The sequence below is a fragment of the Protomyctophum bolini genome (assembly GCF_963924005.1).
Source record: "Protomyctophum bolini genome assembly, chromosome: 24".
Classification (NCBI taxonomy): domain Eukaryota; kingdom Metazoa; phylum Chordata; class Actinopteri; order Myctophiformes; family Myctophidae; genus Protomyctophum; species Protomyctophum bolini.
The window spans coordinates 7940720-7958368 of NC_137885.1; the positions used below are offsets into that span (position 1 = coordinate 7940720).

General features: G+C 44.4%; 1 protein-coding gene across 1 annotated transcript in view; it reads left to right on the plus strand.

Annotated features, from left to right (window-relative positions):
• The window catches only part of LOC308311717 (guanylate cyclase soluble subunit beta-2-like), a gene marked incomplete at its 3' end in the record, with an annotated part of 43252 nt that extends 28252 nt beyond the window's left edge, over window positions 1–15000 (plus strand). The window contains exons 12-15 of the mRNA XM_080758503.1: window positions 10537–10683; window positions 13590–13744; window positions 14361–14539; window positions 14669–15000. Coding sequence (XP_080614629.1) covers window positions 10537–10683; window positions 13590–13744; window positions 14361–14539; window positions 14669–15000 — 813 coding nt within the window. The remainder of the gene's footprint in view (window positions 1–10536; window positions 10684–13589; window positions 13745–14360; window positions 14540–14668) is intronic.
• Window positions 15001–17649: the final 2649 nt, after the last annotated feature.

The following is a 17649-nucleotide window of genomic DNA, read 5'->3' on the forward strand; positions in this document are numbered from 1 at the left end:
AAATGACGAAATGACAAAAACGATGGGTTATATTATAGCCCATGTTTTTTGAAATTTTGAAAAAAAAAGTTAGCCTCGTTTCTCATCATTTTGGACCGTGGGCTATAGCCCATATCGTACGGCATACTATAGCGCGCCGTTTTTCATCATTTTTGAAGATTTGAAAAAAATGAAAAAATGACAAAAACGATGGGTTATAGCCCATGTTTTTTGAATTTTTGAAAAAAAAAGTTAGCCTCGTTTCTAATCATTTTGGACCATGGGCTATAGCCCATATCGTACGGCATACTATAGCGCGCCGTTTTTCATCATTTTTGAGGATTTTAAAAAAATGACGAAATGACAAAAACGATGGGTTATAGCCCATGTTTTTTGAAATTTTGAAAAAAAAAGTTAGCCTCGTTTCTCATCATTTTGGACCGTGGGCTATAGCCCATATCGTACGGCATACTATAGCGCGCCGTTTTTCATCATTTTTGAAGATTTGAAAATAATGACGAAATTACAAAAACGATGGGTTATAGCCCATGTTTTTTGAAATTTTGAAAAAAAAAGTTATCCTCGTTTCTCATCATTTTGGACCATGGGCTATAGCCCATATCGTACAGCATACTATGGCACGCCGTTTTTCATCATTTTTGAGGATTTGAAAAAAATAAAAAAATAAAAAAAACGATGGGTTATAGCCCATGTTTTTTGAAATTTTGAAAAAAAAAGTTAGCCTCGTTTCTCATCATTTTGGACCATGGGCTATAGCCCATATCGTACGGCATACTATGGCGCGCCGTTTTTCATCATTTTTGAGGATTTGAAAAAAATGACGAAATGACAAAAACGATGGGTTATAGCCCATGTTTTTTGAAATTTTGAAAAAAAAAGTTATCCTCGTTTCTCATCATTTTGGACCATGGGCTATAGCCCATATCGTACGGCATACTATGGCACGCCGTTTTTCATCATTTTTGAGGATTTGAAAAAAATGAAAAAATGAAAAAAACGATGGGTTATAGCCCATGTTTTTTGAAATTTTGAAAAAAAAAGTTAGCCTCGTTTCTCATCATTTTGGACCGTGGGCTATAGCCCATATCGTACGGCATACTATGGCACGCCGTTTTTCATAATTTTTGAGGATTTGAAAAAAATGAAAAAATGACAAAAACGATGGGTTATAGCCCATGTTTTTTGAAATTTTGAAAAAAAAAGTTAGCCTCGTTTCTCATCATTTTGGACCGTGGGCTATAGCCCATATCGTACGGCATACTATGGCACGCCGTTTTTCATCATTTTTGAGGATTTGAAAAAAATGAAAAAATGAAAAAAACGATGGGTTATAGCCCATGTTTTTTGAAATTTTGAAAAAAAAAGTTAGCCTCGTTTCTCATCATTTTGGACCGTGGGCTATAGCCCATATCGTACGGCATACTATAGCGCGCCGTTTTTCATCATTTTTGAGGATTTGAAAAAAATAAATAAATGAAAAAATAAATCCGCAATTTCTGCAATTTCCATTTTCGCAATTTCCGCAATTTCCGCAATTTGACAAAAACGATGGGTTATAGCCCATGTTTTTTGAAATTTTGAAAAAAAAAGTTATCCTCGTTTCTCATCATTTTGGACCATGGGCTATAGCCCATATCGTACGGCATACTATGGCACGCCGTTTTTCATCATTTTTGAGGATTTGAAAAAAATGAAAAAATGAAAAAAACGATGGGTTATAGCCCATGTTTTTTGAATTTTTGAAAAAAAAAGTTAGCCTCGTTTCTCATCATTTTGGACCATGGGCTATAGCCCATATCGTACGGCATACTATAGCGCGCCGTTTTTCATCATTTTTGAAAAAAATGACGAAATGACAAAAACGATGGGTTATAGCCCATGTTTTTTGAAATTTTGAAAAGAAAAGTTAGCCTCGTTTCTCATCATTTTGGACCGTGGGCTATAGCCCATATCACACCCTCAGGCAGGGTGTGGTGTTTTTCTTAAGGTTACATTCTTACCCTCTGGTAACACTATAGAAGGTGGATCCTCTGCATCAATTCAGGATCCTGATCCACTCCCTCATCAATGGATCCACTGAGGTCAAACACAAAGGTCATGGGTCACAAAGCGAAGCACACAGTTATATTTATAATCCATTCATTTCAACAGTAGAATAATGATCACATCCTATAGCTATAGACAGAGCAGCCAGAGCGCTCACACTGGGGCCTGGGGGGTGGTGGGCAACATTACTATTATAGTTCAGCGCGCACCTGTGGTATGTTGGGTTAAGAACGGCCGTTTGTGAGTGATTCAGATTGCACCTCTAAAGTATGCCTGTGTTCAAAGAAGTTAACAACTCACATTAAAGTAGAAAAAGTGCCCTTTTGGGCACAGGACTCCACCAGGAGGATAGGAGTGTGTGATATTTGGCAAAATGTTTAGGAGTAATATAAACGTTTATTTGGTGTGTGTGTGTGTGTGTGTGTGTGTGTGTGTGTGTGTGTGTGTGTGTGTGTGTGTGTGTGTGTGTGTGTGTGTGTGTCACGACTTGGCCTGTTGTAGTGCCACCATGAGGCTGATTTGAAAAACTGTCAAGTGGCATTTCTTCCTCAGCCTAGTAGGAATAGGCATGCACAGTTTCACCGCAAAAATCTGATGAAGTAATATTAGAAAATGTGTTTTACATATCTCGGCCTCGTGGTGGCGCTATAAAGAGCAAATGTGAAAAATTCCAGGCAAAGGTTTTTCCTTGGCCTCTAAGGAGTGTGCATACATGGTTTTACACAGATCCCTGCAGTTATACGTAGGTAAAAACGCAAATCGGCCAGTTATAGCGCCACCATGAGGCTGAGTTGAAAATGTTCATGTGGCATTTCTTCCTCGGCCTAGTGGGAATGTGTGTGCACAATTTCACGGAAATCACACGATGTGTTCATGATTTGAAGCATTTTGTTTGAAACTGAGCACTCCTGCGAACTTTGGAAGCCAATCTTAGCCAATCAGGATGGAGTCTGAGAAATCTGAAAGACCCGTTTCGTTGAATGGCTCTAGAGAGACTGTGTACCAATTTGCGTGATGTTTGGACAAAATCTGTAGGTGTACTGTCCAAAAACTTGTTTTGCACAAAGTGGCCTCCTGGTGGTGCTATAACAGGCCGTTCTGGAAATTCCAGGGAGTGTGTGCGCAAAATTTGGCATCGACCGGGTTAACGGCACCGGAGATTAGCTGTTCACAGACGGACGGACACACAGACACACACACACACGGACGGACGGACGGAGTGCAAAACATACTCTCTCCCCATGCCTTGGAGACAATTAGAATCAGTGTCCTGCTGCCATTTTCTATACAGTATGTTACAGTACAAGTGAGAAAAACACGGGAGGAGCACCTGGTTTCGGTGTGGCCCCGGTTGAAAAAATACCAATAACATCGGCCTAACATTATAATGGTGTGTAAAACAGAAAATCTGCCACGGACAAGACCAAGTCTTGCCATGGACACATTTGTCCGTGTACGGACATATTAATGACTTCTGGTAACATTTAGAAAGTACACATTCAAATAAATCCAACACAACTTTCAAACAAGTCTGTGGTGCATCTATGAAATCTAATGCAGAAGTTTGATCTGCTACACAATTGTATCAGTACATTGAAATGCCAGGTAAACAATGAACAATGAACAAGATATCTTGTCAAATTAGATTTTTAACATAATCCAATCCATCATGTGGCTAGCCCCCCCCCCCCCCCCCCCCCCATGCATGGCTTTTGATTAGTCATGTCACATGTGGCAGCCAAGTCTATGGACCTTTTAATGTTAGCTTAGAACACTAATGACGTCAATCATTTGCCAGCCAAGTAGTCTATGAACTTTAATGTTTCCAAACGTTCATCGTTTGCCAACAGTGAGATCCACGACTTACCAGGAAAGAAGCGAAGCTCAGTCTTGGTCTGGTTATAGCTTGAGGTGGTGCGAAGACAAGACATCCAGTGAGAGATGTCAGCCAGATGTGCAGTGATGCACTCTTCAACCTGAGTGGCAGAGTAGTGGAGAGAGAAAAACTGTTTCAACCAATAGGAAGGGGTATAAGGATACCTGCCGAAGGCCCTGTGGCCCTCTTGAGTGAGTGTGGAAATATAGTGGCCCTCTCCATCGTCAAAGTTGCCCACCCCTGCCCTACGGCGTCACCGCAAAAACCCTCAATAAACTCCTCCAATAGGTTCAAAACTCAGCCGCCCGCCAACTCACCTCCACCCGCTCCAGAGATCACATCACACCAGTCCTTCGCGACCTCCACTGGCTCCCTGTTAAACAAAGAATTGACTTAAAAGTACTCCTCACCACCTACAAGGCACTGCACAACCTGGCTCCCTCCTACCTCTCCACCACACACGTCCCATCCTGTTCCCTCAGGTCCAGCGACGCCGGCCTCCTTGTTATAGACAAATCCACAGAGGGGTGCCCTGGGCGCGGCCATTACTGAGGTGTAATCCATGGAGCAGGTGCTCCGTAGTCCAGGTGTGGCTAATCAGTGCTGCTGTGCTTAATGGTACACCTCAGTAATGGCCGCACCCAGGCAACCCTCTGTGGATTTGTCTATAGAAGATCAGGCTCAAAACCTGGGGGCGACAGGGCCTTCTCTGTGGCTGCCCGCCCCTAACCCTCTGGAAATCTCTCCCCAAACACATCAGGGATGCTCCCTCCCTCCCCGGCTTCAAAACCACACTGAATACCCACCTGTTTAGAAGAGTTATACATACTGGTTTTAATTCTTATTTCATTCGTTTTGTCTTATATAATTATTATTGCAAAGCGTTGTCTTTCATTGTCTTTGATTAACATGAAAAGTGCTATTTACTGTAGGTCCCAGATATTATTATTATTATGTTGGGCGTCCTGAAAAGGCTGAGAACCATTGGTCTCTAAATGACTGATTTAAGATCATTAAAGCAGCGTCACAGATGAAAAAGAGAAATAATCGGTGAATCACACGCTTTCATTTCTAAATCATTGTCTGTGTGCACCCGGATCCTATCCTGCACCTGGAATACTAATATAGGTCCTAGTCCTATATGGCTGTGATATTACATACATTCCATGTATTCCATACACAGTACAGAGCCATATATCACTCCTATGCCCTTCTGTGTCTGTGAAATGTATGCAATATGACAGCATTCTAGAGCTATAAAGGTCCTTTACTTTAACTAAAAATGTCCATGTCATTACAGTTCTCAGATAGCATCCATACTCACTCAGAAACTTGTTGAACTCTTCTCCTCCAGGCTAGTGTGTATAGTTGACCAGCCACAGTCTATCTTGTTGTCGTTCATGTCAGCTGGTTATGGTAGAAATAAAATACAAAAGGTGAAAACCAGCACCCAAACACACAAACATGCTGATATACTGTCATACACACAATGATATTAATCCCTGGCTCTTCATTTGGTGACAACATTTACCAGATAATTTAATTTACAAACATTTCTGTTTTCACCTGTTTCTCTCTCAGACTGTCTTCCTCCCTCCTTTTTAGCCCCACCCCATATCATACCTCATGTGACTAGAGTTGATTGACACCACCTGGATGTCCTTCTTTGTCTCTTTAGCTTGAGTAGGGGTTTTCAACAGTTACTAGAGGGGGACCACCACGTTTTTGTAATTGGGAAAAAATACAATAATAATAAGGGTAATAATAATAATAATAATTGCATTAACCACTTGAACCCTATAGCATCCCCCTCTATTCTGAGGGGAACATTAGCCGAAAGAAGCTGATCTACAAGCTCACAACTGAGCTCACAAAGGGCGAGATTGCCCTTTGTGAGGTCGTGCACGCGTCTGCCTGGGTCTGGGTGACAGCAGACTGCTGGGCGAGTGCTGGCGCTTTGGCATGGGGGGTGACAGCAGATATTATACGCTTTGGCCTGTTGAGAGAACTCTAGTTTTCACCGGATGTCGGGCTGCACTAATAACTTTGGACAGGTGTCAATCAAACGGGAGAGGAGGGATGGATGGGGAAGGATGGCATATCGGAATAGATCAGCTTCATATATGGAGATCTAAGGGTTTGAGGTCAGATGTAGAGTTGCTGGCCAATATTGATGACACCTAGGGATCTGCATATATGGGCTTAATATTGATGACATCAGTGATCCTCCAACCCTGATGATGTCACGTGCTCTCTCACCCCGAACACACTGGCGGGAAATGCACAATTCCATAGTTACCCGTGTAACTATGGAATTATGGAACCTTCGGTCACAATAAATCACTCAATCCCATGCCCTCCTGTGTCAATGAAATATAGGGCTATAAAAGGTATGCATTCTAGGGCTATAAAGGTTCTCTATACTTTAACTAAATGTCATTACACTTCTCAGACAGCATCCATATAGTTCCATACTCACTCAGAGACTTGTTGAGGTGTCTCTCACATGATCTTCTCCTCCAGGCTATAGTGTGTTAGTTGACCAGCCACAGTCCATCTTTTTGAGTGGTGCAACCACTCCAATGAACAGCAATGTCCCCGTGTTAACCCACCTATGTGACTATGAGCACCAGTATGACTATTAGTACCAGTAGGGGCGCTGTTGTGCCAGTAACAGAGAGAGAGAGATAGTGCTGCACTGTTGCCTGCTTATGAGAGAGAGAGAGAGAGAGAGAGAGAGAGAGAGAGAGAGAGAGAGATGGGGGGGGGAGAGGAGAGATGGGGGGGTGACATGCAGTGAAGGCTGTCAGGATCGGGAGTCGAGCCCGCGGCACACTGCCAGGCTGGATTGCCAGCCAAGGTGCCTGGACCGCTGAGCCACGAAAGTCCATCTTGTTGTTATTAATATCAGCGGATTATGGTAGAAACACTGAGTGAAAACCCATCTTCAAATACACAAACATGCTGATATACACAAACACACTGATATTAATCCCTGGCTCTTATTTAATTTGGTGACATTTTACCAGATTATTTAATTTATAAACCTCTCTGTTTCTCTCAATGTCTTCCTTCCTGCTTTTTTTTTTAGTCCCACCCTCTGTCAGAACCTGCAATATGTTGACTAGAGTTGATTGACACCTGTCCTGTATGCCCAATGACATTGCTTTGTTTGGGAACCACCTGCTGCACTATAGGTCTAGGTCTAATACATGTTGTGTCCCGTTGTGTCCAGCAGGTGTCAGTGTTGAGTAGTTAGTACCAGTTTGTGAACTTGGGTTGTTTTCCAAAAAGGAGATCTTCTGTTTCTGAGCCTTATTCTTAATTAACACGTCAGTATACAGCAGAGCTAGGCAACATTGGGCAAACATAATGTGAACATTCGATGGAAATATGTGAACCTTTGGCCAAAACAGACAAGTCAAGCTAAAAATGTGCGCATTGCATTGCAACACATTATGAGCTTGCAGACCTGCATGCTGTTTTCACTATGACGTACAAATAAATATAATAATATATTTATAATAATAATATAATAAATATAATAGCCTATAGGGTTTAAACGGTTCAGCTACTAGCAAGCTGCAGATTGAGTGTAGTTGTATACCTTCTGAACTGTGTAGTATTGTATACGTAATGTTTTATCTGTGTACCAGACCCCCTCTAAAATGAGATGCTGCATCCTCTCAATACATTCTGACACAATTCTGCTCAATTAAAATCTCCCACATCCTCCCAAACGGTGATCTTTCTGCACGCAAACATTAACCAGCTGTACTTATACATTGACCTTTACCGCATTATTAGTTACCATCATTGACATGATGGTAACTACTAATGCACCCTGTCGGGAGTGGATCCGCCTCACTTTGGCTAATGGCTATTGTAGTGTAGTTTAGTTTAGTGTGTTGCTCTGAAACAACACAGCTTCTTAATATGGCACAGTTAAGAAGCAGGGGTCAAACTATTAATCTGGTGTCTGTGAGGTCAGAGGAACTGTAGTAGCCTATGTTACAGACAACATGTCATTTTGAAGTGATTTTTTGTATGTTAGCCTTCAGTTCATAACGTTGAAACAACTCCAGCTTAGGCACACTGGGTTTTTGAACATGGAATGACTCTACTGTTTATAATTCAGCGTGCTGTGACCTTTTCTTTGAAATGTCAGTTCATGAGAACCTCTCAGCCACATACAGAGGTCTCTTTTAGTACTGTTGAAGCGTTCTTTTGTAATTTAGCCATGAACACTCCAAAGCAACATTCAACTGTAGGACAGGGATTTGAACATGGAAAGTCTGTGCTGAGAGTCTGATTATTAGACCACTATACACTATCACTCAGTCTCCCACAGCTTGTGTCTCTTACTATTGTCTTAGTATTGAGTGTTGTTTTGTGTTAGCCTTCAGTAAAGTTAAGTCAAAATACTCCAGGACTTTACTGGGATTTGAACATGGAAAGTCTTTGCCAAGATTAGATATCACCACGCCACCACACTTGGACATGTGGTTTAGTACTGTTGAAATGTTCTTTTGTATGTTAGCCTTCAATTAGTAATAGTGTGTAAAAGTGTGATATGAGGGACACTCTTATCACAGCCACAGGCATATAGCTTAAGAAGTCCAAGTATTGTATCTTTCGTGTGTTGCGGAATCAATGCTGCCATCTCCCTACCAGCCACATATATACAAGGGGTGTCCCCGGTGGCACAATCGTGATGCGATGCTCAACCTATGGCACATCTCCCACCCAATCACAATTTGTATCCTCACTTTTGTCTTCAATGTTTACACAAACCCGGAAAGCTGGGCATTGGAGGAACTAACGTCCCTCACAAATGCTGATTTGAACATGGAATCTCTGTGCCGAGAGTCTGATCCTTAACCTACTACACTATCATTCAGTCACTCTTAGCAGATGTCTCTTAGTGTTGAAGGGTTCTTCTGTTAGCTTTGAGCTGGTGAAGATGACACACTCTAGCATTGAACTATATAGGAGGACTGGCATTTGAACACAGCTGCAAGTCTGATGATCACTACATCATCAGTCAGCTGATGTGTCTTAGTATCGTCGCTTGTATGTAGCTGTACTTCATGCCCTAAAGCTTAAACACATTTTGGCCATTTGAAAATAGGGTTCAGGACCTTTACTTGTAACAGAGTATTGCTACTGCCTGCCTCACAGATATTAAAACGTGGATGCAAAAGAACTTTCTCAAACTAAACTGCAATAAATCGGAAATCATCATCATCGGTCCCAACTCCCTCACCAATTCCACCCAAGGTTTTTCACTCAACATTGATGGATCCACTGTTACACCCTCCACCCGCATCCGCAACCTTGGTATCATTTTTGACCCCACCCTTTCATTCCTCCCCCATGTTAACCAAGTCACCAAAACCGCCTTCTTTCACCTCAAGAACATTGCCCGTCTCCGACCCTCTCTGTCATTTTCCGCAGCCGAAACACTCATCCATGCTTTCATCTCATCCCGCCTTGATTATTGCAACAGTATCCTCTACGGCACCACCTCCAAAGTCCTCAATAAACTGCAATATGTCCAGAATTCAGCTGCCCGCCTGCTCACCAGTACCCGTTCCAGAGACCATATTACACCTGTCCTCCGTGACCTTCACTGGCTACCGGTTAAACAAAGAATCCACTTCAAAACACTCCTGACCACCTACAAAGCTCTAAATAACCTGGCTCCCCCTTACCTCTGTGACCTCCTCAAACGCCATGCCCCCTCTCGCTCCCTCAGGTCTGGTGATGCAAACCTCCTCGATGTCCCCAAAACCAAACTCCGTACGTGGGGGGACAGAGCTTTCGCCTTTGCTGCCCCAACCCTGTGGAATGCCCTCCCTAAGGCACTCAGAGATGCCCCCACCCTTCAAACCTTCAAATCCACCCTCAAAACCCACCTCTTCAAAATTGCCTTCCCTAGCTAACCCTTTTCACTGTCTTTTAATGTTCTTTAGCTTTTAGTGTTATTTTTCCTTTTCTTTCTATTAAAGTTGTTTTTAATTTGTTGTTACCTCTGTAAAGCCCCCCCATGTAAAGCGTCTTTGGGTACTCAGAAAAGCGCTATATAAGTTTGAGATATTATTATTATTATTATAGAGCGCCGAAGTCCTGATGTCACTCGCTCATCCCCTCGATTACCCTGGTTCACAGAAGTATAATTTCTCTATAGAGAATAACATGGGCTCATCTTAAAATAGTTTCATATAAGCGTTGTGGTCCAAAAATAAACAAGCTGCCTCGACGTTATTGTCAGGGAGGTGTCTCTGTATCGTTTTTGCGACCGTCAGTCACTCAGTCTGTTCCTAGCGAAAATGTAACTAATTCAGCAGCAGTAACAATAGCGTTTTCTCTGTCAGTCAGTTGATTCTTCATATACATAAGAGTGAAGCGGCCTGCATGACATGTTTATTTTTCAAACACAGTACTTATATGAGGTGATCTAAAACCCCCCTATGGGGATTACAATGCACAAGTACATGGATTTGCGCCCTCTACCGATTCCGGTGCTCTATATTGCAGCATTGATATACATTTACTCAAGTAAAACATGTGAGTATACTTTTTTCCACCACTGCATAATGTTTGTGTTTCAGGTGGAGACAATAGGTGACGCGTACATGGTGGTGGGCGGGGTCCCAGTGCCCACCGCAAGCCACGCCCAGAGAGTGGCCAACTTTGCCCTGGGCATGAGGGTCGCTTCCAGAGAGGTCACCAACCCTGTCACCAAGCAACCCATACAGGTGAGAGGTCACCAACCCTGTCACCAAGCAACCCATACAGGTGAGAGGTCACCAAGCAACCCATACAGGTGAGAGGTCACCAAGCAACCCATACAGGTGAGAGGTCACCAAGCAACCCATACAGGTGAGAGGTCACCAAGCAACCCATACAGGTGAGAGGTCACCAACCCTGTCACCATGCAACCCATACAGGTGAGAGGTCACCAAGCAACCCATACAGGTGAGAGGTCACCGACCCTGTCACCGAGCAACCCATACAGGTGAGAGGTCACGACCCTGTCACCGAGCAACCCATACAGGTGAGAGGTCACCAAGCAACCCATACAGGTGAGAGGTCACCAACCCTGTCACCAGGCAACCCATACAGAGAGGTCACCAACCCTGTCACCGAGCAACCCATACAGGTGAGAGGTCACCAGGCAACCCATACAGGTGAGAGGTCACCAACCCTGTCACCAAGCAACCCATACAGGTGAGAGGTCACCAACCCTGTCACCAGGCAACCCATACAGAGAGGTCACCAACCCTGTCACCGAGCAACCCATACAGGTGAGAGGTCACCAGGCAACCCATACAGGTGAGAGGTCACCAACCCTGTCACCAAGCAACCCATACAGGTGAGAGGTCACCAACCCTGTCACCAAGCAACCCATACAGGTGAGAGGTCACCAAGCAACCCATACAGGTGAGAGGTCACCGTCCCTGTCACCAAGCAACCCATACAGGTGAGAGGTCACCGTCCCTGTCACCAAGCAACCCATACAGGTGAGAGGTCACCAAGCAACCCATACAGGTGAGAGGTCACCGACCCTGTCACCGAGCAACCCATACAGGTGAGAGGTCACCAAGCAACCCATACAGGTGAGAGGTCACCAACCCTGTCACCAAGCAACCCATACAGGTGAGAGGTCACCGACCCTGTCACCAAGCAACCCATACAGGTGAGAGGTCACCAAACGACCCATACAGGTGAGAGGTCACCAACCCTGTCACCAAACGACCCATACAGGTGAGAGGTCACCAACCCTGTCACCAAACGACCCATACAGGTGAGAGGTCACCGCCCCTATATCACCATGATTCTTTTTTCCATCGACTACCTTTTTTCCACTGACAGAAATATACAAACTAAAGCTATATGATGACTGAAAAGAAGACTGACAATTTCGTCGACAAATAAAAAAAATAAAAAACACTAAAATGTTATCTAATCGAGAAGAGCTCCATTACTTAAAAGACATTGTTGGACTATAACCACAATTGATCCAGGGGACCAAGGGCCTTATTTATTTACACACACTATCCAGACTATCCAGTCACCCATCAGCACACCAGCACAATAATTGCCAATTGTCACCAATAAATCAAGTTATTTATTTATTTATGTATGTATTAATTACACTGGATAAGGGCCACTATGGTAATAATACTAATACTCATTTATGTGTGTGTGTGTGTGTGTGTGTGTGTGTGTGTGTGTGTGTGTGTGTGTGTGTGTGTGTGTGTGTGTGTGTTGCTGGTAAAACTCAGCTCCTGGGCCAAACACTGCCTTTGTGCCATAAGCTCCCCATTCTCCTCTTCCAGTTCGACTCGATTGAAGCTTATAATCCGACAGAGAACGATTCTGGCAAGATGCCTTACATACGGTGGGGATGACGTCACAACTATAGGTTCTCCAAGATAGAAGTTTGCGTGCGCTTTTCCCAGGCACACAGCTTCCATTATTCGTTATTATTGCAGGATATCTAAGAAGTAATGTTTCACCTCCTGGAACTTGGTCGTTGTGATGGCCATCACATCCTCCGTGAATTGAATGGCCTGATCAGGATATAAGCAAATAAACGAAGCGTTCAGGGCAAATAGGAGCACTAGGAAATAAGAAAACAAGTGAGCAAACGGGTCATGCTTCTCTTCTTCCAGTTGTCTCTTCAAGACGTCTGCTTCATCCGTTTTGCTGCTGCTGCTGCCAGGAGCAAAGGTTAATGAGGAAAAGCTTTGCTCCGCCGCAAAAGACTGCTTTTCCGTAACCAGCTCCCGTTTGCAGTTCTCGCAGATGTCTGGTTCGTCTGTGCCGCCGTGTCCCGGTCGGCGGGACTGCTGCTCCAGCTCCGGTATCTTCCCTCGTTTGCCTTTTGTCCAGAAGTCCACGTCATCTTCTGTGGTGTTGCTGGTAAAACTCAGCTCCTGGGCCAAACACTGCCTTTGTGCTGTGAGCTCCCCATTCTCCTCTTCCAGCTCGCCGTTCTTCAGAACGATCCGGGTGAGCTTGGCGTTGCTCTCCTTCAGGGACTCGTTCTCCGACAGCAGGCGGTCGTAGTCCGTCTTATGGACCTCCACCTTCTCCCGGTTGGAGGACCCCCGTTTGGCTCTCGAAGTGGGCGCTGTAGTTCTTGGTAATTTGTGGAGCTCTGGAACGTCGGCGACGACACCGTCAATTTCGTTAGTAACGTCCATCCTCTCATGGGAGGTCAGACTCGAATTATCACTCTAATTCTCTGCAACAGTGGTTTGTATACCGAAGTGAGACATGTTCAGTCGGTGAATCACACTTAAAGGGGTGTTTTGGCCAATGTTTCATGTGACGTACGGTGCCCGCAACTCCATATAAGGTCATATCACATGCCCCCGTTTTAATTTAGACCCCTTGTACATTTCAAGCTTCATGTAAGGGTTGAGAATGTTCTTGGTCACAAGAGCGGGAAGTGCTGACCAGACCAGCTGGAACTCTTCTGCAGAGTAGGTCTTGGCGACATCTTTAAAGATGGACAAGTTGAGAAAAGCTTAAGTTGCAAGGCTTAGGTTCTGGCAAGATGCCACTATATAAGGCGGGGACGACGTCATAACTAGCTAGGCGTGACATCAGCCCTGACAGTGTGTGTGTGTGTGTGTGTGTGTGTGTGTTCCAGATCCGCGTGGGGCTGCACACAGGCCCGGTGCTGGCAGGTGTGGTGGGGGACAAGATGCCTCGGTACTGCCTGTTTGGTGACACGGTCAACACCGCCTCCAGAATGGAGAGCCACGGAGTGCCAGACCACATTCACATCAGCCCAGACACTTACAGGTGTCTGTGTGCGTGCGTGCCTGTGTGCGTGCGTGTGTGTGTGTGGGGTGTGTGTGTGTGCAGTGATGGAAGAAGTACTCAAAAGTGTTTTATTTCAGTGTAGTGTCGATACCAATGTAGACGTTACAAGTGCATATAATTGTAGTGGAGTAAAAGATAAAGAAATACTTTCCTCAGAGATGTTGTGGGCTAGAAGTAAAATGATTGAAAATTGTAAATACTGAAGAAAGTAAGAAATAAATGAACTCAAAATTGTACTTTAAGGGATGTTTCACTTTGAAATAAAATAAACGTATAAAAATAAATATATAAAAAAGAAACGAAAAATGCAATGGAAAAAGTAATTCTACTAATTCATAAAAAGCCAACTTTGAAAAAGAAGAAAATAGCCAACCTTGTAGACCTTGTATTCTCACTAGTTTGGGTCTCCAAACTAAAACCATTTCGGGTCTCGACCTGAAAAGTTGGGGAACCACTGACTTACTGTATATAGTAGACCAGGAACAATATCAATGTAATGTTTATGCCATGTGGACCATACCCTCATGAACTCAGCCATTAGGGACCCCCCCCCCCCCCTCCAGTGTGCTGAAGGTCTCTCTTTCTCTCTCTCCAGTGTGCTGAAGGACACATGCTTTGACCTGCAGGAGCGCGGGGAGATCGAGGTGAAGGGCAAAGGTCACATGACCACCTACTTCCTGATGGGGAACTCGCTGGCGTCGGAGGAGAGCATCATGGGAAAAGATGACGGAGGAGCGAGTCTCTACCAGGAAGTACTGCAGAGCAATGAGAAAGGTGTGTGTGTACACACGCGCGTGATCACTATATGCACTCTAGGGTAGAGGTAGGCAAACCTTACGCATGTGTGTCACCATTAGCACAGGGGATTTTTATTAATAAACGATTGTGTCCGTTCCCCTACAGAGTCACAGCAGGAGAGACGGCGCACGGAGGAGACCGACGGGACGACCGGACTGGGAGACAGGAGGACCCCGCCGTCCGCCCGCTCGTCCCCCGCTGAAACCACGCCCCCTGCGTCCTTCTGTCCGTCCGGGGCGGTCACCCCCTACGCCTGGGACATCACTGAGCCCTACCCCACGCTCAGCGGCCACACTGAGGAGCCCTACCCCACGCTCAGCGGCCACACTGAGGAGCCCTACCCCACGCTCAGCGGCCACACTGAGGAGCCCTACCCCGCGCTCAGAGGCCACACGCACTGCCACAGACACAACACCACATTATGCCACTTACTGTAAACTGTAGCACTGCAGGTTCGATACGGATAGGACCTGTAGAGACGATCCCGCAAAGGCAAATTCAAGAAATTATGCACATGCAATATTGTTGCCGTCTTCTGGCAGAAACCTCAATATCTCCACATTCTTAATTTTGTGTTTTTCTTTTTCGGAAATTAGTGCCCTACTTCAGGGATACTCAAATAGATTTACCTGTGGGCCACATTACAAAAATGGCAAGGGGCCAGGGGCCAGTAGATAAAATTACGACATTAATGATACTTGATAACTTCTCTCTTTCAATTGCTTTATTTTCGCAAAATGTATCAAAGTACAATGTGCATGCACACAATATGTAAATAAATTACATATTGTGTACATACGTGTTACATTTTCTTGCATAAACACAAAGAGCTGTTTCCATAACTGCACAAATTATTGCACATAACATGAGTAGCTGTTATAATAACATAATAACATAACATGAGTAGCTCTTTGCCTGCCTGCCTGTCTGTCTGTCTGTCCATGAGTAGTTATTTGTCTGTCTGTCAATGAGTAGCTGTCTTACTGTCTGCCTGTCTATGAGTAGCTGTCTGCCTGCCTGTCTATGAGTAGCTGTCTGTCTGCCTGCCTGCCTGTCCAATTGTCCATGAGTAGCTGTCTGTCTGTCTGCCTGTCTGAGTAGCTGTCTGCCTGCCTGCCTAATTGTCCATGAGTAGCTGTCTGTCTGCCTGTCTATGAGTAGCTGTCTGCCTGCCTGCCTAATTGTCCATGAGTAGCTGTCTGTCTGCCTGTCTATGAGTAGCTGTCTGCCTTCCTGCCTGTCCAATTGTCCATGAGTAGCTGTCTGTCTGTCTATGAGTAGCTGTCTGCCTGCCTGCCCAATTGTCTATGAGTAGCTGTCTGTCTGTCTATGTCTCTATGAGTAGCTGTCTGCCTTCCTGCCTGTCCAATTGTCCATGAGTAGCTGTCTGTCTGTCTATGAGTAGCTGTCTGCCTTCCTGCCTGTCCAATTGTCCATGAGTAGCTGTCTGCCTGCCTGTCAATTCTCCATGAGTAGCTGTCTGTCTGCCTGTCTATGAGTAGCTGTCTGACTGCCTGCCTGTCCAATTATCCATGAGTAGCTGTCTGTCTGTCTGCCTGTCTATGAGTAGCTGTCTGCCTGCCTGCCAGCCAGCAAGTTGGTTAACAGAAAATAAATTGTTATGGCTGAGTAAAATAAAATACAATAAACACAATTTGCCTGAAAATAGATTACCCAGCTATGACCTTTTTCATGAAAAAAAATGAGTAGTGATATGGCTGACTGAGTAAAATAAAACAATCTACCTGAAAATAGATAGCTATAAGTGAAGAGCAATTTCCGCAATTACTATTTCCGCAATTTCCGCAATTTCCATTTCCGCAATTCCATTTCCGCAATTTCCTCAATTTCCATTTCCACCATTTCCGCAATTTCCGCAATTACAATTTCCGCAATTTCCGCGACTGTGTGTGGGTACAGTTTTTGGTTTAGACTAGTCATTGGTTAGACCAGTCATTAGTCCTACAACTACAACCTATCTCAAACCCTCACCCTAAACCTAACCTCCCACGGGGGCAGCACACCTAAACCTAACCTTAACCCATGTCTAAACAATACACTAGTCTAAACTAAGTATCCCACCACAACTCCAGGCAAACCCTGACCCGCGCTGCACAGAACCCCAGGCAAACCCTACCCCCTGCTGTTCTGGCACCAATTTATCCCAGGTCCTTCACTTCTTTGCACTCTTTATTCTTTCCCTTTGTTTGCCCTGTTTGCTGTTATCTATATGTTGCTCCATGATGTAACAATAACATACATTGAATCGGTTCAGTGACATTTGGAACCGATCAAGGTTGTATGTCGTACAACCTTGATCGGTTCCAAATGTCACTGGACCGATTCCTCTAATGTTGGATCCGGTTCCTCCAGTAACAGATCTCAAAATTCGTCCGACATTCCGCCATTTTTGGAAAATATTCGCCTATTATGCCATGTCCAGAATATCAGCGCCCAAGGGGTCATGTGCAGTTACAAGATGAACGGAAGCAGAGGAGTGGGGGTGAGGGGGGAGGGGTCTTTTCTTGGTATTCTTGTCATTGTTTCAGTTGAGTGACAGCAAGGCAAATGAAAGAACTTCCTGTCTGAGCTGACAGACAGACACAGGAGGTATTGGATGAGCCGGGGTTAATGTCTGGACACCTTGCAAATGACTAATACTGTCCATCACAGACGTCCAAGAAAAGCATCAAACCTTTTTACACATCACTCTCAGAATATCAATGGTCCCAAAGAAGATTTGTAAAAGGTTTGGTATAGCACTTAAAGCACTTTCCTCCGTGTTTGGGGCTATAACAATAAATAATGTATTTTGTACCCATCATTTCCCTTGATACCAGCAGTTGTCATGGCCACTGGATTACAATTTACAATTATATGCTCTTAATCCATGAGCGATTTACAGCAGGCCTAAGCAAGAACACATGGTACCGGTAATGCATCAAATACATAGAAATAGTCATCAAAGATCATAAGTATAAGCCAATAACCTATGATCCGTCTAACAGTAGAATAATACGTATACTAGAAAAACTATAGGATGCCAGATCAATAGTCATGTCTACATAACATGCTATCTAAATTGA